This window comes from Coptis chinensis, chromosome 8, assembly GCF_015680905.1.
Source record: "Coptis chinensis isolate HL-2020 chromosome 8, ASM1568090v1, whole genome shotgun sequence".
NCBI lineage: Eukaryota > Viridiplantae > Streptophyta > Magnoliopsida > Ranunculales > Ranunculaceae > Coptis > Coptis chinensis.
The window spans coordinates 12515561-12541764 of record NC_141463.1 but is presented as its reverse complement, the minus strand read 5'-3'; the positions used below and the strand labels follow the sequence as shown (position 1 = coordinate 12541764).

At 36.5% G+C, this 26204-nt stretch overlaps 2 protein-coding genes across 2 annotated transcripts; both read right to left on the bottom strand.

Moving 5' to 3' along the window:
- Window positions 1–176: 176 nt before the first annotated feature.
- Window positions 177–20480, bottom strand: LOC147480005 (uncharacterized). The gene is given in 28 exon segments (XM_086577716.1): window positions 177–822; window positions 2068–2249; window positions 2402–2481; window positions 4054–4199; window positions 4358–4460; window positions 4532–4719; window positions 4821–5135; window positions 5478–5585; window positions 5683–5808; window positions 6037–6195; window positions 7454–7552; window positions 7630–7695; window positions 9042–9152; window positions 9835–9936; window positions 10052–10251; window positions 12837–13065; window positions 13802–13861; window positions 14753–14843; window positions 14957–14992; window positions 16911–16984; window positions 17728–17903; window positions 18028–18160; window positions 19114–19265; window positions 19268–19373; window positions 19376–19413; window positions 19416–19439; window positions 19442–19472; window positions 20104–20480. Coding segments are annotated over 28 exon segments (3525 nt in total). The 5' UTR covers window positions 20374–20480; the 3' UTR covers window positions 177–702.
- Window positions 20481–23038: 2558 nt separating this feature from the next.
- Window positions 23039–24740, bottom strand: LOC147480004 (WD repeat-containing protein PCN-like). The gene is made up of 3 exons (XM_086577717.1): window positions 24438–24740; window positions 23962–24222; window positions 23039–23509 (listed from the first exon to the last, which is right to left on the bottom strand). The coding sequence occupies exons 1-3, from the start codon at window positions 24518–24520 to the stop codon at window positions 23434–23436; spliced, it is 420 nt and encodes a 139-aa protein (XP_086433843.1). The 5' UTR covers window positions 24521–24740; the 3' UTR covers window positions 23039–23433.
- Between the last annotated feature and the right edge of the window lie 1464 nt (window positions 24741–26204).

Sequence of the window (26204 nt, the reverse complement as noted above, 5' to 3'; positions counted from 1 at the left end):
AACAGAACTGCATGTTCATTGATGAGTGCCTTTCCATGTGTCGTGACAGTGTACGCAGTCAACAATGAAGCTGCATACAAACTCTTTTTATCTTTTTTTTCGATGAACTGCAAACAAACTCTTGAGTCTTGATGCAACATAATAGGATTTGTGCATATTACCATTTGTTCAAAGAATTTTGATACAACAAATCCTGTATATATAACTTTCTGTGCAGAATACATGTACACTCATCTGATGCTTCTGTTCATTTCACCTCACAATTTCCATGCATAAAGAGAGATACACAAATACAAATCCTAACCAGAGGAGCTGTCAACCAAGCAAGATGGACCATCAGCTTTCAGTTTCCCAGCCATTTCTTATAACAAGGTAATTCTCAGAAAACATACGGTTGCACACAAGATGCCTCGGTCATGCAATTCAAACAAAGCGTATTTGTGCAGAAGCTGGACTGCTGGAGGCTCCTCTAGCGCTTAATGCAATAACTGAGCCTTTCATGAAGAAATTATGTAATAAATACTGTCCAAACTTCTCGGAGCATGAGCATTAGCTATAATGACCAGTTTGATCTTTTGCAGGAAGAACTTTCATGCTCACAGAGTCGTATTTAGTAGCTGTTCTTCCGCTTAAGGAACATATAAGTTCACTTTCAGTGGATGTGGTTCCCGTGGAGGAATTATTATGTTCAATTTCAATAGTTTAGCTTTCGCCAAAAGAATTATTCTGATAATTTGTAGTTGTGGTTTCAGTGCAAAGACATTTCAGTTCACTTCCAGTGTAGGCACTACCGGGCACCTTAACTAGCAGTTCATCCTCATCCTGAAAAACCACAAGACATTATTAAACTTGTTATACAACCAAAACCTGTAACATCATACAGTAGGGACTGGAGCTACTACTATTTAGGAGGCAAAGTCACAAAATTATCTTTCACGGTAGCAGAGGGAATATAGTCCGGAGAAGTAAATATTTAAACTGCAGCAAGGAACAATTTGTACTTTTGGGAAGTTCAAGATATGGAAGAAAGGAAACCTAAAAAACATCTAATAAGTTACGCTTATGGATGCTAATATGGACAGCGCCAAGTAGAATAAGAAAGGAGGAAATGCTCATTTTTCAAAATCTGAGAATTGGATACTGTATCATGTATTTGATGTACCTTCAAATAATAATCATTGGCTAATTCCAATTGAATCCATCTACACATTTAATTTCCTTCTAAATCTAATATGGTAAAATTTACTTTGCTGGTGCATAGCTTCCATTCACATATGAGTATCTGACCATATGACAAACTATAAATTGATGGTTTTGATCCGCTAGGTTCTTGAACTGATGGTCAATAAGAACACCATTGATGAGGTGTCTAGTCAGCAAAAGTACACACTAAAAAACACAAATGAAATCCAGGTTATCCTTTTCTTATTAATAAATTAATCAGATCTCTATAAAAATGAAATTTTGATAAAAAACAAATGGGCCCTACTTATCATAATCATGAGGTTTTTGACGATATAACCCGGGGGTAAGGGTCCAATGTTTTCTTTCTTTTCTTAACCCTTCACATCAGGACAAGTGGGCTAGTTCATTAAATCCTCCTATCAACGCCATTCTCCGTCTTCATTCGAGATTTTTTTTTTTGCAATACTGGTTTTTAAAGACTGGGAACGGAGATACTTGAAATCTTGGTCTTGATTACTTGTTAGTCGTGACAAGTTCTAATGACCAGGGTTTCTCGGTAGGCATGCACACCCTTTAACTTCGCAAAAAAGAACATCTGTATCAGGAAACCATGGATTTCTAACCTATTATTAACAGATAATAAGACAGATTAGTCATGACTCTTCTTCATTTTAAACCATTAACTGGAATTCACCATCAGTGTTGTTCTACATAGCACTTGATCTAAAATAATATCTGAATTAGTTTAAAAAATGCACCATATCACTTGAAGACCTAACATCACAAAATATCAATTCTAAAGTGCAAATAATCTTGGGAAAAACATAAAATCAAATCAAATGAAAAAAGAGAGATGCATCTTTGAACAAAGATTCAACTTACGTCTACCATTAGACTAGAGTTGATTGTTTCAATTTTGCTGCCATTGCTGAGGCCAAGCAAGATCCCTTTGAGTCGTTTTTTAGCATTGATCCTAGTTACACGTCGCTCAGCTGCTTGAGCTGCAGTAACTTCTTTATGACAAGCCACACAGAGAGTCCTCATGTTATCGACGGTGCATTCCCCTATCAAAAGGTTTTTAACAGTCAAGAGTGATTAGATTAGTTTTAGAATCGATCAAACGTAGGTAAGGATCAAATTGGTCCATCCAGAGAATCTACATTTCCAAGTGTAAAGTTCCTAAGAAATGATATTGCAAGATATTTAAAAATTACACCTCCACCCCTATAGACAGCTACCATGTGGTCTGCATGCCATGCATTCCCTTCTCTGGGTTCATTTACAAGTTTATCAAGTCTGCACAATCAATAAATAATCTCGTAAGTGGTAGAATAACCACACTAGGTACTGCAAGATATACAGTCAAAATAAATAATAATGCATGTAGTTGGTTACTCGAATTATTAAAACATATAATAGCAAAATTCTACTGAAAATGTGAAAAATTATTTTTAAATGGGTTCTTAGGTCTGTCCCAGAGGTCCTAATTCTTGTCTACAATTACTTTAGGAAACACAGTTGTCAATTAACTTTTCACGAACGAAATGATTCATCTTCTCCAACAAGTAAAGCTGTGTTTTGATCTTTACACCTTAAAGTAGCTCTGCACTTACGTTTCCTCTCCAAATTAAATTACTTCCACTTTCAAGACTTCTGCAAATTTAGAGATTAAAAAGTGGAAGAAGCTAAAAAAATCAAATTGGGATTCAAAGACTAAACAATCATGTTCTTTTTCCTGCAACTTTAAGTCACATGGAAAGAGGATCGTATGAATCATCAAAGAAAATCAAAGTGGGATTTTGTTGCAAGTAAATAACCGAAAACCAATTTAGAATTAGCACATATATGAGTATCCCCGAGCCTACTCTAATATATTAATAGAATTGACCCTTCACATAAGTTTGAGCTTATAGAGAAATTAGCAATTTCACATGGTAATATGGTATCGGAGCCTCTGGTTTCTGAGAGGTCGCGGGTTCAACTCTTGCCAGGTGAAGATGTCCCAGTCCTTCTACCTGTGTATTTCCAACGTGTCCCGCTGAGGGGGAGTGTTGACATATATAAATGTCCCTGAGCCTACTCTAATATATTAATAGAATTAGCTCCTCGCCTCCTCACATAAGTTCGAGCTTATGGAGAAATTGGCAATTTAACAGTTGTTAATCAATTAATTGATTAATTCGTTAGCTTCAAATTATTGGAGTTGATTACTTGAATAACATTATCTTTTCCAACTTGTGTCTATTCTTCTTCCCCCAAAGATGTAATTGGGAAGATTTGGAAAAACCATATGCTAAAATTACAGCTTTCATATTTTTCACCCCTTCTTTTCTTTACCTTCTAGTGTTTCAATCCAATTTCATATTATTTCGGTTTAAATTTACTCATTTTCTTTATCCGAGGTTTTACAAGAGAAGACTGATTTTACCTGGTTTGTTAGAGAAGAAGATGAAACGTTATAGATCATTAGAGTTCTATTTGGTTTTACTAAAAGATGCGAGAGTATTTATGTTAGCTAAATCGTAAAACTGTACGTACGTAAAAATGCTCCGTGAAAATTTAAGTTCCCTTTCCAATCCCTGCTTATGCAAGTTTTAACCTTCTTCGCCAACCAAAAAAAAAAAAGTTTTAACCTTCTCAATATTTTTGTTGCTGTTATGTTTTGACTAAATATGTTAAATCATCTATAAATCATCAATATTAAGCGATCGAATCTTGAAAAATTGTTAGTTTCTGCATCAATCTAAAATGCATGAGTAGTCAGCAATTAAAAACGGAGCAAATTTACTGATTTATGAGCAATTTATTTAGATGAGTGAAAATGATGTTAGCACCTTCTGTTCAAAAGAATTAAAGTAGATGACTCACAATCTCTTATCACTTGCCAGCTTTGGAGCTACTTTCACAATATACTCTTTCCTCCTTGCAACAGGCAATGGTCTTATAAAGCGTACAAGTTTATGGCAGTCCAGCCCGCAGCCTCTGCAAACACCGTGTTCTATTTTGAAAAGTTCCTGGAAATACTCATTAGCGTTAGCACTAATTGACATGCTGAGAAAAAAGGCGTACAACAAATAACATAAATAACCAAGTTGAACTGAAAGTGCCTGCATCCAAGATAACCTGGATTACAAGCACATACATCTGCTTAGCATGAAATACGTGTCCTAACCTCTCGAAGAAATCTTTGGCTGGTTCTTACACGGTACCCTTCAGCACAGCTAAACTGACAGAACAGATGCTCAAATATTTCTGGTGACCGAGCAAACTTGCCCCTACAAATGTAAAAGCGTTAGACATGAAACCAAGCATTGTTATGAGAAACCATTGATAATAAGATGTTTACTTGCACGGTTTTTGGCAGAGTTTACAGAGTGGTTCACCAGTAATGCTCCAACCCTGAACATACTCTATCTCCTTTTTCCTATAGCTAATACATAGAGAAATCTTCTTCCAGACAGCATTTTCTGGCAGTGGATGGCTTATCTCACTCAAAGGTGTCATGCGACGTTTACTTCCACCTTTCAACAGACCCTATCATGACAACAGCAATTCATAAATTGATAAAACAAAATTTTGTTCAATGACATCGTGTTGGAGGAAAAACTAGTCGGCTTAATTTTTAAGGAACATACCCCACTGCAATGAGAAATGCTTTCTTTCAGAAAACACAGTTCAAGGCTTAGTGGACACCGTAGAGGCTTCCCAAACAGTTTCTTTTGTTCAATAGGTCTCAGGTTATTCCACTCCTTGATGAATGTCCAAAGAACATTCTTATAAGCAGGATTTTCCTTCAAAAGATTCGGATTTCTGTCCTTCCTTTCATTGACAGCAGAATCATTCAGTGACTCAAGCTCCTCGATTCGAAAAATTCTCAAACAATGGCCTTGGCGTTGAGTCCTCTCCAAGAATATAAGTGTACAAATGGATTCGCCAGTAAATTGGCTAACCTGCAGAGGCAAATAAAAGTTTACAGCAAAGACCTGAAGATACTCATTTCAGTAAGTTCAAGGGAAGTATTTGACCAACTTGACATTTTGTCTGTGTGAAATTTAAGTCTTAGAAAGTAGTCTTAAAAGGTAGTCCGACACCAAATTCACTATCATAGGTGGTGCAAATTCAATGTATTCTATAATCCTACCATGGACTCAATCAAAATTTCTTTCAGTCCTGCAATAAGAGTAAACTGATTTCGAAGATTAAAATTAATCGAGCATCAGATGTAAATCATGTAGTTTGGACCGCTACTGGATAAATGGAATCAGGGTATGTAAACTGTTTCAATGTTCTACCTCAAACCGAAGTGAATCAGCAGGAATGGAATTGGCTTCATTGACTTGAACAGATATGTTTCTATCTCCATCAGGTGCCAAGAACAATTTTTCCTTCTGCAACTCCAACTACAAAATACTTTAGGATGTATTTATGTGGTGGTGATCATGATGAGAAAAGAATATTTGACTACTATGTTCTGCAACAGCTCACCATGTAACTCACCTTGGTTAATATGTTAGTACAAACCTCACTGTACCTTCTAATACTCCATATTTCTGAACTGGAGCATTTTAAGCTTTCACTTGAACCAGAACTCCTAACCAATTCCGCATCAGAATCCCCATCATCCTGTACATTCATAAAATTGGATTACCGTGGAATTACTTTTAAGGAAATTCAGAATGAGCTGTACTAAGATCCCCAAGTGCATATGATTACTAATTAGTTTCAATCAGATTGATCTTGCCAACTTAGTCCTAATCAGGTATTGGTCCAAGAAGCCTCGAAAAGTTGCATATTAAATATTATGGAAGTGCTCTTAGATATGGGATCTACTTCAGAGAGTTTGCTTCATACTTCTTTCGTTTGTAACATGTCTTCACAAACAGTGTTATCACTCTTGATGTCATGATTTTCATCTGCAGCTTCAACTGTTCTGTCTTGAATATCATATTCTTCTGGCTCCACAAATTTGGCACGCCTTTCTTTTGAACGAAGATCAGAAACTCCCCCTATCTGCCAATACAAAAAAATCATAGGTTCAAGGAACTGAATCTGGAACATTTCTCATTTGAGTTAATCGTTTGTCACAAATCAAATTTGTTCAGTAAGAAAAGGAATTTAAGCCCAAGTAGGACCAAGATTTTCAAATTTCAAAAAAGACGATTATGTACAAAATTATAAGTAAACTGACACAAACTGGTTTTCAAAATCTGTGTTCACCATATAGAAGTGTTGATATTGTCCCCACTTAACCACTGCTTACCTGTGGGATTATGATACCTGTGGTCTTGCCAAGGATGTATGTTGGGGGGGACGTGATGAATGATGATGTAATATGTGTTAGAGTTCTAAGGGACATCTCCCGAGGGGCAATAGGGCACAATATCTCCCCCCCCCCCAACAGGAATATTGATCCCTCCCAATATATATGGGGGGGGGGGGCGTGCAGAGCCACTCCCAAGACGTACAAAATGAATTAGGACTTGATTTTTTTGTGGATAAGATATGCTCACAGTGTATATCATCCTGACAAAAAATCACCCTATTTGGATGTCTGACCTTGCGAAAACTAATGTTCAATTTTGAACTTTTATTTAACGGTTTAGAATTTTCCGATTTCATAATAACATTTTATTAGGTTAGACATATTTGAATGAGCCGAAATTTTGTGGGCACGTTATTCATGGTGGGGAGATTATAACTACAAAATACCAGCCCTTAATTCAACTGGTAGGATGGGATATGGCTTTGTACATCTTGGGAGTAGCTAGGATGTGGCTGGAGTGGGAGTGGCTCTATGAGGGATCCATATACAACACTTTTTGTACAATAGTTTATACAACACCCTTTTTTAAGTTGAACTAAGAGCTAATACTTTGTGGGTATGATCTTATCACTATAAAGATCATATCTACAAAATTTAAACTCATTTCGAAATCTCTACCCCTTTCAAAAGTTGATTTGAAAATGTGGTTTTTTTTTAACAGTCATGATTTAAAATTTTAGAATCTTTGTTTGGCATCTTTAGAAATTTCCAAATGAGCCAATTTTTTGCGGGTTGTTTTCCATGATGGAAAGATGACATCCACAAAAAGCCAAATCGTAAGTAAACACAAACACCAAAAGCTACCACATCTATGACTTGGACATGGAAGATCAAAATTACAGATAACTAATGTAGCATCTATGAATTTTTGAAGGGGTAAGCACTTCCTAAACAGTGTAAACCAATATGAAAAACATATACACCAATATAAAGATAGTATATTACCGCAATCTCTTGAACTGCATCATACTTGCCATTCATCACTGATGAAACACGGTGGAGACTCTTGTTCAAATACTGCCAATGCAGGTCATCTGAGGTATCCTAAAATACGACAATCCTCTTCAGAAATCACAAGCACAAAAGCCATAAACTAGGTTTCTCTAAGAAGCAGTGAGCACCTTTGCACAGAAGATATATATGTTGACTGCCTTAGTCTGTCCTCGCCTATGAGCTCTATCCTCAGCCTTTTCATATTAAATAGAAAACATCCACATCGATCAGCAAGAATAACCAATATACTAGGACACAGGATAAACGTTAAAATCTACATACAAACTTAATGAGAGGGAGTAGAGAAAGAGCTGCCAGACGAAGTCAGCCATGAAGCAGAAGAGCAACAAAATAAAATTTTGGGTTAACGAGTATTACCCCCCTAGATGGGAAATTAGGGTCTCCCCCACAAAAAAAACACGGTCAACCCAAGTTGACTTTTTTTTTGTGTGTACTTTGGGGGATGGAGGGAGACCCTAATTCCCCCCCCCCCCCATCTAGTGAGTGGGAAATCCTAATTGGCTCATCTAGTGGGTGGGGGGGCAGTAATACTAGTTAACCCTAAAATTTTCTTGAAGTTCGAATCAAAGTGAACTTTAGGGACAGACATGGTAATATATTGCATGCATGGAGCATAAGATATTTCAAGTACGGGATACATAAATACGTATAAAAGATGCATTACAGTAGACTGCTGCCGTAAATAATTTATAAAAATTAAAAGTTTTAAGAAATGACAACTTCCTCAAATAGTTTTACTTTTCATGTTCCCATGATTTGTAATTGGGACCATGCAACCAAAACCAGCCTTGTAAACTGCAGTAAATTTTAAAATACCTCCCCAATATAAGGATGCTCTGACCGTCTAAAATAGTGAAGCTCTTTTAGGGGCATTTTTGTCAGTTTAACAGGTTTCATTTGGTATGGGACTTTAGGGGTGGTTACAAGGGGGTACTTATGGGATAAAAAAGGGATAGTTACAACTTACAAGGGTAAAACGGTATAGAAGAGAAAAAAAAGGCCAACATTTGTAATTGATAAGAATAAGAAAAGAACTAAACGAAAAAAAAATGCCTAACTATGAATTCATGCATGCCAGATGGCACGAGCAAATCCTAATCAACTCAACATGTTGTTTGTACAAGTTTGGAGATTAATTTCACATTTGATAAATATACCACGAATTTGACATTTACAACTAGAAAACCAATTGAAGGGGAAAAAAATTTGTCTAGCACAGACAGGTCATTTAGATTGCCATACAAAGTTTATACAACTACCACCCTGAAAGAAATTCGACCAAACTTGACATCATTTAGGCCCAACTTTAAAATATCCATTCTCAATCTTGCTTAGAATTTACCTAACTTACCAAAATCAATATATAATTTTAGTACACATATATAGTCATGAAGTCGTGAGCTAAGCTAAGTCCATAAGCAGTATATGTGAACTTGCTGCTAAAAGCTAACCATGTGCAAAAGCGCCAAATTTAAGAAAATCAAACTAAGATTAAACAGCTTCACAACATTTCCAATACCTGAAGCATTACTGATACTGATTTGGGCAACTCCAGGAAAACAACATTTTGGGCAGATGAAAAGTCCACTCCGACTCCCCCAGCAGTTATCCCAATTATTGCTATTTTGACCTACAGCGCAAAAAACATGGTGATATTAGTTGAACAATGAAAAGGAACAAAAGCAAAATAAATTTGTCATTCACAGGTTTACATATTTCAACAACATTTTTACTTTTCCAGCTGCAAAGCAACAAGTGAAGTTCAGAGAGAAGGAGATAGTAAGTGTTTAAAAAAACACATTGAGGCTTGCCTCTGAGCCTCACACCCTCGCAGGCTATGAGGCTTAAGTTTATTCATTTTATTCAAATGACATGTTGTATCCTACGTTACGTGGACATGCCATATTATAGAAATAATCTGTCGGATACGTGTCCAACACAACACAGGCTCATATTGCATGTGATATACCTCAATGTTTGGTATTTCACATTTTTGCCAAGTCGGACACTGTATCCGTATTGGATACAGACACATGTATCCATGTCAATGTAACTTAGGTTGTATCTCATATCTCAAGTCCTGGGTGTGTTTTAATTCCTTCATACATACAAATTTAGCATCTCATCATATCTTATTTGTTTTTATATTTTTGGACTTTTTTAAATGTGCTTTTTTGGACCTTATGCATCTAAAGGCTCTCGGTGCCTCAAGGCCCACTGGAAGTGTTACCAAACTTCCAAGCCAAAGCTTCAAAAAATAAATAAGCAGTGTTCACAGAACAGTGTAAGAAGTTAGAAGCAAAATAACTGACCTCTGGAGATGATCGAAATTCTTGTACAGCTAATTGCCTGTCTCTAGCAAGTGTCTTCCCATCAATACGAACAAACTTTATATCTTTCTCACAAAGGAAATTCTAAGGAATTGAAACAGAGATAATGAGCAACTCCTCTATCAATCTATCATTATGAACTTACTTTGACCATCACAGACGCACTATCACAGAGAAGAATAACAAGTAAAATGTTCACCTGTACTTTGTCAAGAACTTTTATGTGATGAGCAAAAACTATCATTTTATGAGAGATAAGATCAACGTCTGAATATCCTTCAGATTCCGGTTGTGAAACAATTGGGTGGATGGCAAGCCATTTTTGGAACCCAGAAAACTTCGCAATACCAAGTTCCTGATTAGAAAGTTCCCTTGAACTCTTGGGACAACCACATTCATCTGGAAAACAAACAAACAAACAAACAAAAAAATCAGAAACTAGATTACATAGTAGTTACTCTAAGAAATTAAACACACGGAAACCCCATTTCTATCGTCAACCAATGACTAACAAAATCTATATGGATGTCTGCAAGAACCCATCTTATATAATCACTGTTCTAAAAATCGGTCTAGGCGGCCGCCTAGGCGGTCTCTAGGCGCTAGGCGGTGCCCAACCGACTCGCCAAGGCCCTAGTCGTTTAAAAAATCGGTGAACCGACTAGGCGGGTCTAGACGGACCGATTAGGCGGGCTAGGCGGGTCTAGGCGGCCTCTAGGCGGTCCAGTCAAGTTTTTTTTTTTAAATGATTAAATGTTAAAAAAAAAAAAAATAAAGGCCGATTATAGGCTTAAGATTTAAATGAGTTTAAAATACTTAAGTCTAATGTAAATTATGTCACTATAACAAAGAGTATGTTTTTATATGAAGTCAATATTCTTCAACTATTACACATTTTTGTAATAAGTATTTTTGTTTGTGTTTATTTTTTGAATTATGGTAAATGATTTTCTTTATTTTTTGTAGTATATGTGTATATTACTATATATATTAGGAAAAAAACCGCCTAGCGCCTAGCCCGTCTAGGCACTGCCTAGAAGGCCTAGGCACTAGGCGCTCTCCCACCGCCCGACTACCGCCTAGCGTTTTTTAGAACACTGTATATAATGACATTGATGTTGGAGCTTGCAAATGTCATATATATATATATATATATATATATATGGCCGATCTTAGAAGTAAGTTAAAATAAGTATGTAAGTAAAACTTCACTTAGAAAATGAATTCAAATATAATGGTTTGTGGTATGACATATTCACCATAAAGATCATCTCCACAAAATTTCAACTCATTTGGAAATTTCTAACTTAGATAAAAATTGATGTCATCTTTAAGAAGAAATCTAACGGTCCAGAAATGTCGAGTTTTTGCAATCATATTTTATCTAGGTTAGAGGTTTCCAAATGAGCTAAAATTTTGTGGAGATGATTTTTATGGTGAATATATCATATCCACAAAATATTACGTTTGAATTCATTGTCTAGATGAAGTTTTACTTACGTACTTACTTTTAACTTAAAATAAGTATGTATTTTTACGATTGGCCCCCTGTATATATATATATCGTAATCTGTATTAAGAACTTCCTCACACCATCGCTTATGCTTCTTAATTGTCCAACATGACACTGGATAATTTTAGTTTCATGAACTTCTACATACAGTAAAACATGTTTTTATAATGATAGAGAAGATAAGAATAGCAAAGAGTAAAACTAATAAAAATTAAAAATAAAAAAAATATTAACAATAAGAATAGAGCTGAGGTCCTTGCATGGGAACAGCTTAAAGAGGACAGGGCAACAAAACTTTGTTACATTCCAGCCCTGCTTTTCACCAAACAAGGAGGGACCATGACCGGGAACAGCTTAAAGAGGACAGGGCAACAAAACTTTGTTACATTTCATCCTTGCTTTTCACCAAACAAGGGGAGACCATGTCCTCTCCCTCCAGACTTGCAAATTACAGGTTGCATAGTGTTTTTCTCATTCAAACTTAAATCACATGGAAACACCACCGAAAAAGGAGAAAATTCCAACCTCCCTCTTTCTCTATTCTCACTTTTCCTATCTAAATTACATTTTCCATATAATAACTATGTAATCAAACACTATGCTTCCCTTTGCATATTGAAAATAGCATTTGCATTCAGTTTGCATTAAAAACACCATTTTTGCATAAAAGTAGGATTCGGAGCTTACTTTTCAGCGTGATTACTGTGCAAATCACAACAACTATGCGAAATTCTGAATACAGGAAAAGCACACCTGTAAACCTGCGCTCATTTTATGCATTTTGGCATGCAAAGATGACCTATATAGGAAAGTACACAGATTCTCCTGGTTGGTCATGCACTGCGGCCTACAACTAGCAGGCTATAGCAGTGTCTTTGATTCATTTATTAAACACTTAAGCAAGGGCTTATCCCATTTCTTCAACAATTTGTCAAAATCTTTACAACAAATCAGCTATATAACGCTACTAGAGTTTATATTATACTGAATGAGTTAAGTAATAGTTTAAATGATGACTTTCAAGGATTGATGGATAGCAGTACCTACAGGACTACTAATTCTGAAAAATTAAACGGTTCCAATCCGAAAAAACAGAATAATAGTGAGCTGTTTAAAGTAACTGACCGTTCATGCAAGTGTTTGTCATTTTCACAGGACAAATTAATGAACTCATATCAAACTCATTACATGTCATTTCTCATTTTTCTGTAAGTTCTCTCCATAGATGGAGTAATATATGTTCTCTTGTTCCTCTTGCTAGAAAAATTACAATACAGTGGCAGTCCGTATCACAGGCATGAAGCAGGAATTAACCTAGATTCGTTCTAAAATTTGTTGGATAACACTCCCAAAGATTAAGCTAGATCACACTTACCACAGCAAACGTAACTGAAATTTCAAAGAGACAATTTAAAATAGCTCATAAATTTACATTATTTGCATAAATTACTGGTCAAAGTCTAGAAATTACCATCAGACTCACTAACACTTTCTGGAATCCCAGAGACATCATCATCATCTTCAGAACTGCAATTGTTCGCCATTGGTTCTGTTTCTTGTCTATTTTCCATGGAGCTGGTGTCACCTTCCTTCATAGCTGACACTGCCATATTTATATCTGATCTCCCTAAAACCAGACTTACAATTTGCTGACGTTTAGGTGGTAGTTGTACCAACAAATGCTCTTTCAAACGCCTTATCTATTCATGAACAACAAACGAAGTTAAGCACTGTATATTACTTTAACCAGGTATAACATAGCAACCCTAAAAAATAGTCTAGGCCAGGGGCAGACCAAGGAATTGAGTTCAGGTGGGTGGGGGTGTTCAATCGACATGCAAAACCCAATAGATGATGCCAGTTATTAGGCATCTTTTTCCTGATATACTGAAGATTCTTATCTTCTTTAGTTGCCACTATCTCTGAAGTTGGTTTTTTGAGGTTCAGGCATGGAGGTTAACCAAAAAACAAGGGTTTAAAAACTTTTTTAAAAGTTAAAACAAAGTTATATGTAAGATTTTAAAAGGGGGCTAAATTTCTACTTTAATGCCATTTCCAAAATCCTTAAAATACCTATGCATACAAATCTAACAACTTGAGGATGGGCAGCAGAACATTTTACTTCTTAGGTCTGCCTCTGGTTTTAGGGGAACAACCACAAACTTTCCACTAAACCATTTCACAGGGGTGGGGTTGGTGGTGGTGGGGGTATATGGGATTAAACCCTGTTTGCTTCAATAACTTTTAACAATTAATCTGGTCCACTACGACTGATTTGACAAAGAAATCAGGATTCCACACATTAAAAAAGAAGTATGAAGAATATCAATCTTCAACCAAGTAACTAAGTAAAACCCTAGTTGCTGCACCATCTTTATAGTTTATACAAGTCTGAATGATAGTACAAAAGAAATCCAGTAGAGAGACATAGCACACCATGACAGTTTGTGTAAGTAACACATTCAACTCCTCCAAGCGAACACCTTTAGAGAAATCCTGAAGAATGGAACAAGTAAATGTTACTGGATCTCAAAATTGAAACTCAAGTAAGAAATAGCAATTTCTCTTCTCAAAAATTGAAACTTGCATCGTCTTCTAAGCATTGGTGTTAAATTTTGTTACATCAACAATTGGTGACAGTATATTAATAAGTATACCTACAAGACTCAAGTATGGGAAACTGGTATTTAACTATTTACAGTGGATGTTGTCGGTATACCCAGCAAGCATAGGTTCGTCTTTTTCAGGCGAAGTGTCACACCTGTCCCAACTGTTCGAGTCATTCTATAGAAACTACATTTTTCACCCCAAGAACCAAAGGAATCATCAATAATTCTGCTGAGGATATCAATTCCCAAAGCTAGATAAAAGTTAATTTTAGTTAATATCCACAATGTTGTCCCAGTGAGCCCAAACTGCAATTCAACCTCCCAGTTGCTGGGTTTTACCCCAAAAGGCCTCGGCAGCATGATGTGGTAAATAATTACATATATGATATATCCATGATCTAGGACAACTTCCTAACTAAATGCGGACTAAACCATGGTGTTACCATCATGCTAATGAGCTAGGCTCCTATCAAACATACCCCCTTTGGGGTACACCCACAAGGTATCACAGAGCACCTCACTGTTAATTTTGCACAAAAATACCATTGCACCAAACTGAACAGAATTAAAATAATATTAAGATCAAAACCACATGATTTTTCAATTTTATCTTTTTTAACTTTTCACAGCACCTCGGAACTTAAATGACAATAAACGTGGAAAATCGGCAGATTGAATTTTCTTTTGGAATAAAGAAACATACAGCAATAGCTGAACTGCCAAAAAAAAAAACGGCATATGCAAAGCTCACTTGCTTCCATCAACTCCAGTGGAATACCTGGAAAACCTTCCCTTGAGCACCTTGAACAATTTTTGCTTCACAGTATGTTTTTGCAAACTCGTATTTACTCGTTCCCAGCAAGCCAGGCCTACACAAAGTGGCATCATTGTTAATGAACCACAGAGGACATCCAAAAAATAAAGAAAATAAAATTTCATCTAGTTTAGTCATACTTCCAATATAAGGCACATAAAGACTTACCATAACATATCTATCTGATGAAATATGTCATACGGCCTATGATCACCTAGGAAGAAACACAAAATAGAACATAAGAACGCAGCGTGATGGAGTAATGTTACATAATGTCAGACATAATCAAAAGATTTGGGGTTTAATCTTTGATTTGCTAGGATAGAAAGTTGACAAATGGTAGAAGAGCCTGTCAACCTACACTTTTCTTATTCTTATTTTAATTCTAACAGTTGCCAACTGCGGCAACATTGTTTTCTCATATTCTTCATGGTTGAAGTTATTTTGTTTATGTTAATACCTCAATCTCGTTGATTGTTGACTATCTACACTATTTCGTATTTTCATAGAGATTTTCACGTTAGTATTTGAAGTAGTAGTTAGAATTTCTTACGATATCCAACTGCAACAAGTTCTTTCTAATGGTAAAAGGGTTTCTTTTAGGGCTGGTCATCGAATCGAGCTGCTCGCGTGTAACTCGAGCTCGGCTCGTCGAAGGCTTGACTCAAACTCGTCCGCGCAAAAATATGAGTCAAGCTTGAGCTTAATTTAAAGCTCGTTCTAGATGGCGAGTAACTCGAGTTCGAGCTCGAGCTCGAGTAGCTCGTGAGCTACGTGTTTTATAAGCCCATACCCATACCCATTTTATATCCCACAAGTCCACAACCCATAAAGCTATGACCCATTGACCCGTACCCACTTGCCCAACGCCCCAACATACTTAAAAGAATCAATAATAGCATACACAGGTCTGTCACCATCAACTTTCTTCACGGTTTTAGGTATAGCAAATTAGCAATAGCTTTCTATTATCTTGCTTCTAGGTTATTTGCTTCACCACCTCCACAGCTCCACCACCAAGAGTCCAAGACCAAGGTCTTATGAAGCTGAGATGGAACCTTTAGCACCACCTGTACAAGTTGGGGAAGTTACTGAAGAAGAGTTGAATGTTTATGATGGATCCGATTCTAAAAAACTTTGCTTATGGCTATTAAAGGACAGATCTATTCTGTTTCTGGGTTTTTTAAGTCAATTTCAAGTGTTGGGTATTTGTTAGTTTTCATTTTTATGCAATTTTAGTAGATTAGATTATGTTGTGTTTGTCTTTTTGATTATATAGAGATGTTTCATCAAAAAAATTGTTCGAATTCAAACGAGCATAACTGAGCTTGAGTGTTTGCTCGAACTCTAGCTCAAAACGAGTCAAGCCGAGTCGAGCTATTAGCACAACCGAGCGAGTCGAGCTTGATCCCCATAGATCGAAGTAGAGTTCGAGTCAAGCTCGAGCATGCTCGCTAAAGGTGCAAGTTGAGTTTGAGCATGGCAATACTCAACTCAGGTAGCTCGATGACCAGCCTAGTTTCTTTGAATGTAGGTGTTGTTCGTATTTTACCCGAGGGGTGAATTACACCCCTCCCCCCCCCCCCCCCCGGTCGTAATTCTCCGGAAATGAAAGAAAATATGGGCAATCTGTCTTTTCAGATGCAGGAACCTTCCCATCTAACAAGTCTGACCTCCTTTATTCTTTCTATGTTTAGCATCACATTGTGCATGCTTTGTGTAGATTCAACATGAATCTAGTACACAGTCTATAGTCTACCAGTCTCAACCAAAAAGATAAAATATATATATATATATATATATATACTAAACGATAATAAATATATTAAATTAATAGTTCCTACATTAAATTTGTTATCACATTAACTGATGGTAGAGGCATGTCACTGTACAACAAGAAGTTTTTATCCGAATGATGTCTGGACTGAACAAGAAAAAGAGACCAAGAATTTTGAATGGGAAATAAACTAAAGTTTTGGAGTTTTTCTTATAAGCAGGTAAACTATAATAGGCTACAGTAAAGTGAAATGGTGAAAAAACAACAAATCTATATTTTTGTATATACAAACAAGAATATAAATCAAGCATTGTCAATAACCTATTTTAAAGGTCAGTACACAACCTTGACAAAGAAGGTGTCCCAGAGAGTAAAACCTTGCGTTTGACCTTTCCCGCAAAATCAAGAATGGCTTTTATCTGTTAGCAACACAATAGGAATGCATAAATTGAAGAAAAAAAAAAAAAACAGAGTGCACAATTGTAATAAAGTGAAAGAAAGTTGTAAAACTAAAATATAGGAATTATATCCAAGAATTCATCAAGTGGCATTATTATTGGCTTGAAGTAAGCTGGGGTTAATAACCAATCGCCGTGCGAGATATTGACTGGAACGCGGAACTGCAGCAATTTCTCGAAAAAATTTCAGGATTGATAAAGAATAAAAGCTTCAAGAGGGAAGAGGAAGAATCCAAAGGCTGTTTTGTTGAAAATAGAGGAAATCTCCTCAAACTTCAAAGATCAAATGATTCAAAGAAGGAGAGAAATGCTTCCATAAAGACACTACAGCAAGGAGATATATCCTCTTCAAGCTTCTCGTTTCTGAATAATATATTGAATAAAAACGCAAAATCGGAGATCACATATTGGATTTCACACTATGAGAGATGATTCAAGGACTGACTTTTTGTAAAAAACAATCCCACGCGCCGTGCCATTGGGTTCATAAAACATAACTTTATCAACAGAGGATCCTAGAATGGCGACATTCTAGGCAGACCATTTTATGTTATGTTACAAATAATGAGCAGATCACTATACAAAGATGACAAACATGATGAGCAAATCATCCCAAAAATCAGTAGTAATGTATTTGTGTGTGTGTGTGTGTGTGTATGGCTTGGGAATATATACAATGTCAGCATGGAAGGCACATTCCCTACCTCTTCTGGCTCAGATGCTCTCTTTGTACATCGTATATGGTGAGACTCATCAACAATCAAAAGAGCCCATTCTAATGCTGACATGCTCTTCCGTAGACGGTTAAGCATCGTATAAGAGATAACGACAACTTTTGGACATCTTGTTAAACTGGCAGGATTGTCTTTATGGCCAAAAACTGCCAAAAAAATAAAGAAATAAAAATATATTAAAAAAAAAGTGCGTAAACAGATTGCATAAATATTGGTTACTAGTTACCATTAATGCAAACAAAAAAATGGATGAGAATTCACGATGCATACCTAAATGGATATCTTTGGGAGAGAGAATTGGTAGCCAACGCTCCAATTCTTCTGCCCATGAAAATCGTAGAATAGCCGGACAAACAACAAGTATAGAACCTTCATTCAGAAAGCAGCAAGCAATTGCAATTGCCTGCCAATGATCAGCATTCACGCCAAAAATAAGATTCTTCTTTTCGTGGAAACCAAAAGGACAAAATATGAGCATATATGATCAAATTTACTGTGAACAACAGCAACAGGTAAGGAACATTTCCATGCTACAAAGAACTACTTTTTTTTATCAAAGCTACAAAAGAATATTAAGGGTATGTTTAGTTCAGAAGGGAAATCTGAGTGCAGATTTTTCACGAGAAGGGAAGCTGTATTCTTCAGTTTCACTTCCTCCAATCATTTCCATGAAATGTCTCCCAAGCCTCTCCTAGTAAAAGTTTCCCATGAAACAGACCTTAAAAAGTTCTCGAGGGTAGCAAAATTCTCTGATCTCTCACCATATATGCTCCCTATGACCTATCTTATGAACTTTCTCTACTAAAAAAGAAATTAGCCCAGAATATTTTCTCAAACAAGCACACACACCATAAATCAAAAGTAAAAAACCCAAATTGGGACTCGCCATATATGCTCCCTACAGCTTATCATATAAACTTTCTCTACTGAAAAGAAAATTAAAGCAGACTGTTTTCTTGTACAATCACACACACCTTAAATCAAAAGGAAAAAACCCAAATTGGGAAACCACATAAGTGTTTATACTGTTTCCTGAAATTAACAATATGATAGCAATACATAAACCAGAAAAGGATGCACACAGGATTCCAAATGATACTATTCCAAGAAATTAAACAAAAAAGACGAAATAAGCATATTAATCCTGTTTAACTTCCACTTGTCAAATTAAAAGAATGGGACACTTGGCACATATAAAATGGGTAAAATCTTGTAATAAGAATTAACAAATCATCACCCAAACCTCCAGCAACCTTTTTTGTGAAAATTGTAAGCAAAAAAGTCCAATTAAAGCAGTAACAATCAGCCATTTTAAAAAAAAACACACAACATGGCACATATCACTTAAAGTAGTACCTGAATAGTTTTTCCCAGCCCCATTTCATCTGCAATGAGACAACATCCACCTCTTAAGAGACCAAACCTCACACCATCACGTTGAAAAGGAAGAAGTGCATCAGACAAAACTTTTGGCAGAAATTTTAACAGTTTATCAACATCATCGTCCGCAAATGCTCAGGCAAGCAAGGAATCCAACGATTGGCAACAAAAGACTCTGAAACTTTATGCACAACGTTGAACGTTCTCCATGGGATCTCTTGGGGCTCAACGCCTTCAACCTTTTTTTCAAACATTTAAGCACCATATCATAATCTCGAGCTTATACACAGAAGCTTTTTCACGCCATGATTTTGTGTATAATGTGAAGGGTCAACCTGTTCAGCATTTGAAAAGACGGAAACAATAAATGTTAATTTGACCAAAAAAAAAATATTTAATTTCTCATAATATATTTAACCAAACAATGGGATTCAAACAAACCAAGATCCAAATACGTACCAAAATAAATGGAGCATATATCAACTAGATCTCCCTTTCTGTAACAACAAGTTACACCAGTGGAATCTTTTACACAATTATACATAAACATCACAGTATCACACGATACCATTTAGATGAAAAGTAAATGAAAGTGACCTTACTTACACTTAAACCTCACGTAGCAATCAAGTAAACATTGAAAAGATCTAATAGCTTTTAAGTATGTTTTAATTCTACAACTAATAACTCGTGTTGTATCTCATATTTTTTATCTCTTTTCAGAGTTTTTTGTTTCCCCATTTTTTGGACATCCAAGCTTATGCCTCAACCGCCCTTAATGCTCCACACTTTCCTTCACCAATTTACACAAAGAAAAACTATGAAAAATCACACCCCTTCGACTTGAATTGTCAATAGTTTGACCCCTACCCACACAGGTCATAGATTAATACTAATAATAATAATGTGTATATTTATATATATAAAAAAAAAAAAAAAAAAAGGTAAATGAAAAAACTTTCTTACAAATGAGAGCCAAGAACTGAGCTTTTGCAAGCAATCGAATTCCCCGGTGTATGGAAACCCAGGAAGTGGCAATGGGGTGATCATAAACGAGTCTGGGGAGCAAATTTCGAGACGGGCACGAAATTTGGGAAGAAATTGTTCTTGGCGTTCTGGTGAAATTTTACGACATTTGAAAAGACCCATTAATCCTTGTGTTGATGCTTTACGTTTTTCTAATGCTGCTAATCTGTTTCTTTCTGCCCGAGCTCTTTGTTCTTCTGTGATTTCCATTTTTTTAGAGAAATGAGGACACGTTTGAAATGAAAGCACGTCAGGCGGGAGTTCATCATATGGGCCGGGTCGGGTCGTGGGTTGCTTTTTTAACCCTAATGGAATTTCTATCGTCTTTTCTTTTTCAAAGAAAATAAAATATCTCAGCCTTGACGTGTTTGTTTGTTGTCCCCACTGCTTTCCAGTACAAAAATAGTAGGGAGAAAAGTTTAGGTAGTCAGATGATCACGTCTGCTTTAATTTCCCCCGTTTTCGACACAACAACAACAACGTTGTACGTATATCCCATGCAAATGGTGGTACAAAAGCCTGCTACGGTGTTTCTTCCATTTTGCTTCTCGGATGTGGACAGTAATCTTTTCTGGTATGATGAAGAATACGATGAGGTGCTGAGACAAGAAAGATGTCTCCAAGAAATAATTCCATTTAAAATCATTGATATACTTGATAAAACAGGAATCGTATTAGAAAGGCAATATGGTGGCTATAGTGGGTTGGTGACTGGTGAGAGCATACAAGGTGTACTAGACTGGGATAGCTGTCTTGCTCTCACTGGTCAAAGAAGATGAACGACCTTGTTTAGAAATATTTTGCACTTTGGAGCGTGATGGATTTAGAGTTGTTGTCATTGATCGGCTTTTACTCAAAGTGTTTGGAACTCAGAATATTGCATACGAACTGGATTTGGATGAGGATTTACTCTATGCTTTTCGTTTGTACCTAGAAAGGAGAGGATTGGACGTTGTTTGCAGGGCGATATTATGCCTTACATGTTGTCCAAGCGCTATGTATACTTGAAAAAGATGATTGAGAAGGAGAACGTGATTCAGAAGTTGTAATTAGGAACTTGATCTGAAAAACACGGTCAGCCATTGAAACCAGACAATTCATCTGAAAGGCATGATTTCAGTTTTTTCTTGGGTAATATCCAGTCAACTAGGTTAGTTTTCTCATTATAAAGACTCTTGGTTGATTATATCAAAGGCTTTAAGCCCATTCTCCTTGATAATCTTTCCACTTGCTCTCTTGTTAAACTTTTTATAAGCGGATCCATAATGTTATCTTTTGACCTTACATAGTCGATTGAGATAACTCCATTTGAGAGCAATTGTCTAACGATGTTATGTCTACGACGTATGTGTCGAGACTTCTCGTTATACATGCTACTCTATGCTCTACCAATAGCAGATTGGCTGTCACAGTGTATATACACTGTTGGCACAGGTTTAGCCAAGTTTATAATATCCTCTAAGAAATTTCGAAGCCACTCTACTTCTTCTCCAGCCTTGTCCAATGTTATGAATTCTATAGTGGACCTTGCTATGCACGTTTGTTTTGAGGATTTTCTTGAAATTTATTCATCTCTCCTAGAGTAAAACACCACATTTGATGTCTTTTGAGTAATGCTTCAACAAATTTTCAATTTTGAATTGATTAATTCAAGAAGATACATAATCTTAGCTTCTTCCATGATGAATTTCTCACTATGATGCTTCCATGCACTGGGACAGGTATGTATTTCTAGTTAATTACACACTCAAAAATTATATATTTTGGCAGTTCTTTAGTAGTGAACGCTAAGGTGACCTTTGAAATTCCTTCAATCCAGTTGAAAAGATGTGAAAGAAGGGAATGGTTCACATACTGATTGAATAGAAAGTCGATGAAGTGCTTGAAGCACACTAGTTTGTATCCAATTTAATGGATGCCCGTCTAATAACTTAAATAACCACCATGGTCTTTGTAATAGTCTTGGCGCCATATGGTTTGGGTTTAAACAAAGATGGTTCATTGAACATGGGTGGAATTAAAGTGAACTTAACGAAAAGGTGCGACTGTTTGAAAAGGCAAACACTTGGAAAGCGGAACCAAGATATTTCAAACAAGACATCGGCCTGTTGGTAAGATAAGGTTCAAAGCCTGGAGTTTTTGTAACTCTTTGTGAATATAACCAATAACCAACAAAATTAGTACTAAATGGTTGACTATTCAGTCTTGTGAATATCAACATACTTGTATGCAAAAATTTGTAGGAAATTTATTCAAAAAATACACTTATTGTTAAGTAAATAAAAAAAATCAAATTGATATAACAAATATATCATGAATGAACATTTAGTTCAACAAACAAACAAATCTAGTTCAATTAATGAACTTAATTTACCAATGATTAAATCCGAGCCTAGTGAAGATTCACTATGTCCTTAAGACAGATTTTCCCCCTCACGATGCTTGAAGATTGATAGGAAACTGTCTGTTAAGATATAACAAAATTTCTTTTATAGAAAGCTAGCACTTCAATTTTATAGACTCAGCAAATACAACAAAGTATTTGACTAAGAACAGAGGGAGAAGAGAAAAATCATAATTCTGTTTGATCTGGTATGTCTTTCTCTCTAAATTCATCAACTATTTTATAGGTGAGTGATGCATCTTCGAAACAACACAGTGACTCTTTGGAAAAAATAAGCAATTCTTTGAAAAGTCACATATTTCGAAAGGACACACCATTTCGGCATAAAATACTGTTTCAACATAGTGTCTATTTCGAAAGGTCACACATTTTCGACATAATACACTGTTTCAAACCAGTGCACCATTTCAAAAATGTTTTTTTTCACTTTACGTACTGTTTCAAGAGAAACCCATTTCATCTCAAGTGGAGTAATTTGGAATTCATATCTCAATAGATTTGTGCAAATCCATTTTTCTAGCAGATTTCTCTACCAATGAATATTTTTACACATTTTGCTATTCAAATCCAGCAAGCGACCACCAGAACAATAACACATGATGGTCACAAAATCCTCCTTTGCTGCAAACACATATAACAGGGCATGTCTAAGTACCAAAAATATGTCTGTGGACTGGAGCATCAAACTTCTGGATTACGTCTCTCCATGACAAACAATGAGTCCTTTGATAGATGTTCAACAAATAGAACAGGGTCTTTAAAAGCACCAAGCTCAAAATTCTTTTTGTCATTGTGCTTATGTTCTAGACCTGAATCTTTTCTTTTACGCTTCAACCCTGCGTTATCGGATGAATTTTTCAATTTCTTCAAAGATATATCCGAACCATTCTCTCTTCCTCTTCTTTCTCTACTGGCATTCCGAAGTCAATCAAGCACATTGCCCTGAAAATTAACAAAAAAATAAGAAATGTGACGATGAAATAGAATGATACCAATCAATGTGAAATTCACTGTTGCCACAAATGCTACAAGTGCATTTTCCTTGTTTCATGTATAAATAGAAAAACAAAAAAAAAACAAAAATAGTCATGTTCTCTTTTACTTTGAAGGATCCAGTCGGTATAAACTTTGCTTAATAAGTAATCTTTACCGACAGGAATAAACTTCGTTTACACTTTACAACTCTGAAATAGGGATCAACTACCAAAAATTGAAAATGCAAATAGACACACAACACTGTAGTTTTGAAATGGCACCAATGTTTTCACTAGATTATCATCACCTTTGGTAGGGATTTCGGTAGGGAACCCCACCTACCAAGCCCTTTATTCACCCACTATTCACCTAACATACAATTGGTTAAACATTTACAAAGGCGCAAGAGCAACGCGCACCTGGCACTGTAGATAATAACAGAGGTTGAACGTGAGGAGGGTGGAAAGGAGAGCCCGATGATTTCCCCTGGAAATTCAAGAAATCTTCTGGGCAGAACAAACATGTGACGCCTTGACCATTCTCCCAACTGCTTCGCCTCCACATCAAATGCGTAAACTTGATTTGAAGAGGTTGTGATGATCAGTACATTGCTATTATTAGGAGGAAACCCACCAGCAGTCACAGAAGCTCCATCCAGTCTGGATACAAACCAGTGTTGCCTGTATGAACAAACCTATTGTGTCACAAAGCATGCAGGTGTACAAAGTACATACTAACGACAAAGTACATATTCAGAGTGTTGATTAAGTTTAAAACGGGGAGAAAAAAATAAAGTGGATCTGACAACATATGATAATTTGATAATTGCCTAAAGGTTTAATATGAGCTTAAAGACTATCAACAATGAAAATTTTCTAACTGGTGGTATGCTCACCTTTGTATCTCAAGATTGAACACATATATATCTCCAAAACAGTTGATGGCAGCTAACCACTGTCCGTCAGAACTTGTGAACATTTTTACTATGGGAGGCTCCGTGGGGGGTTATTATCATCATCCACTTCTCGGCAAGGCGTGAAGGTGTGCAATAGTTCTGCAGAGTCTACGCCCACAATCTGAAACAACAGAAAAGGTTGAACTAAGCTATGATTTGATGGACAGTAAGAATCCAATCTTTTGCTGATTTTCAAGACCAAGTTAAGAGCATCTTTAGATCTTTAGGAGTGATATCAACCTACCATCAAATACCAAATTTCTAACAATTTGGTGTTTTTTCAACTTTAGGAGAGTCACATGTTGATGAAAACACTAAAAAAATACCAAACCAAACACCAAATCGGCCAATATTTGGTTCCAGGTTTGATGCTGTATCAAATCACTCACGTGGTTTTGCCAAAACTGTGCGGTTTTCCTAACACTGCGTGGGCTTGGGCTGCTAAATGGGCTTCTATGGCGCGGTTTTAGCAAAACCGCATTTTCGGGCTTCTATGAGCGCGGTGTTGGCAAAACCGCGTGCGTTTTTTCTGAAAATTAGAATTGTGGTGCATAGAACTTGAAAAATTATGAGTTGTGCATAGAATTTAAGAAATTAATAATTGTGCAATTGAAGAAATTAAGAATTGTGATTCAAAATCGAAAAAATTAAAGAAATTAAAAACCTATGATTATGATATAATCATATAATATCCAAAATAATCCAAAACCTATCATATTACATCAAATTTATTTAGCTCTCTTCTTATGCCCCTTACCACTCGATCCCTCCCTCTCTATTTGGATATTCCTAAGTCGCTCCTCTAAGTTCTTAACCCCGGAGAATCACGATCTTCTCTGCATGCATCGAAGATTAACTATCGACTGAAGTTCCTCATATCCCCGATGTTGTTGGCAGATACACTGCTTTGAATATCCTCACACGCTTTTCGAAGTCTCGTCATCACGCGACGTTGGAATTGTTGATATGTTTGAGAATATGCCTCCTCCCTTTCTTGGCTATAATGATACACGGTAGTTCTCATCCCATCAAACATACAAACGGTTCTCATATCTTTCCGAATCTCACCGAAAATCTAAGAAAATACATTATGAGTACATATTATATATATAATGAATAAGAAAAATAAAATAACTAAACTTATCGTGGTATACTGATCAATCTGCGGCTCTAACTCATGGCAACGAGCACGAGGCACCTTAGGAATGGAAATGTAAGTAGCCTCCTCATCAGGTCCACACACGGCAAACATCTGAGGATTACTGGCAGACACAGGAGCTGGATGATATGCATTTAGAGGTTGTGGGTTGTAAACAGGCTGTGGTAGATGAGGAATACGTAGCTCACGTCTTATCCCTTCCAGGCCCACAAACTCAAAGTTGCTAGCCCGACTAACAGAGGGCAACAACGGACCCATGGAGACACGGTTCCACCATCTATAATACTGATCAACAGTCTGCTCAACAATAAAAGAAGACGCATCTGGCCAAGGACCACCACTGGCATGAACTTCATGAACTTGAGTTCTATCCCACGACTTCGCATCACTAACATCTGGCATGGGAGCACATTGAACTCCATAACGTCTAGTCAATCGACATCCAACATCCCGCGCCACAAACCATCAAACCATACAAATCGCGGCGGCAAATACAACGGACGGACGGACAACACATAAGCATGCTGCACAACTGGATCGTCAAAGGC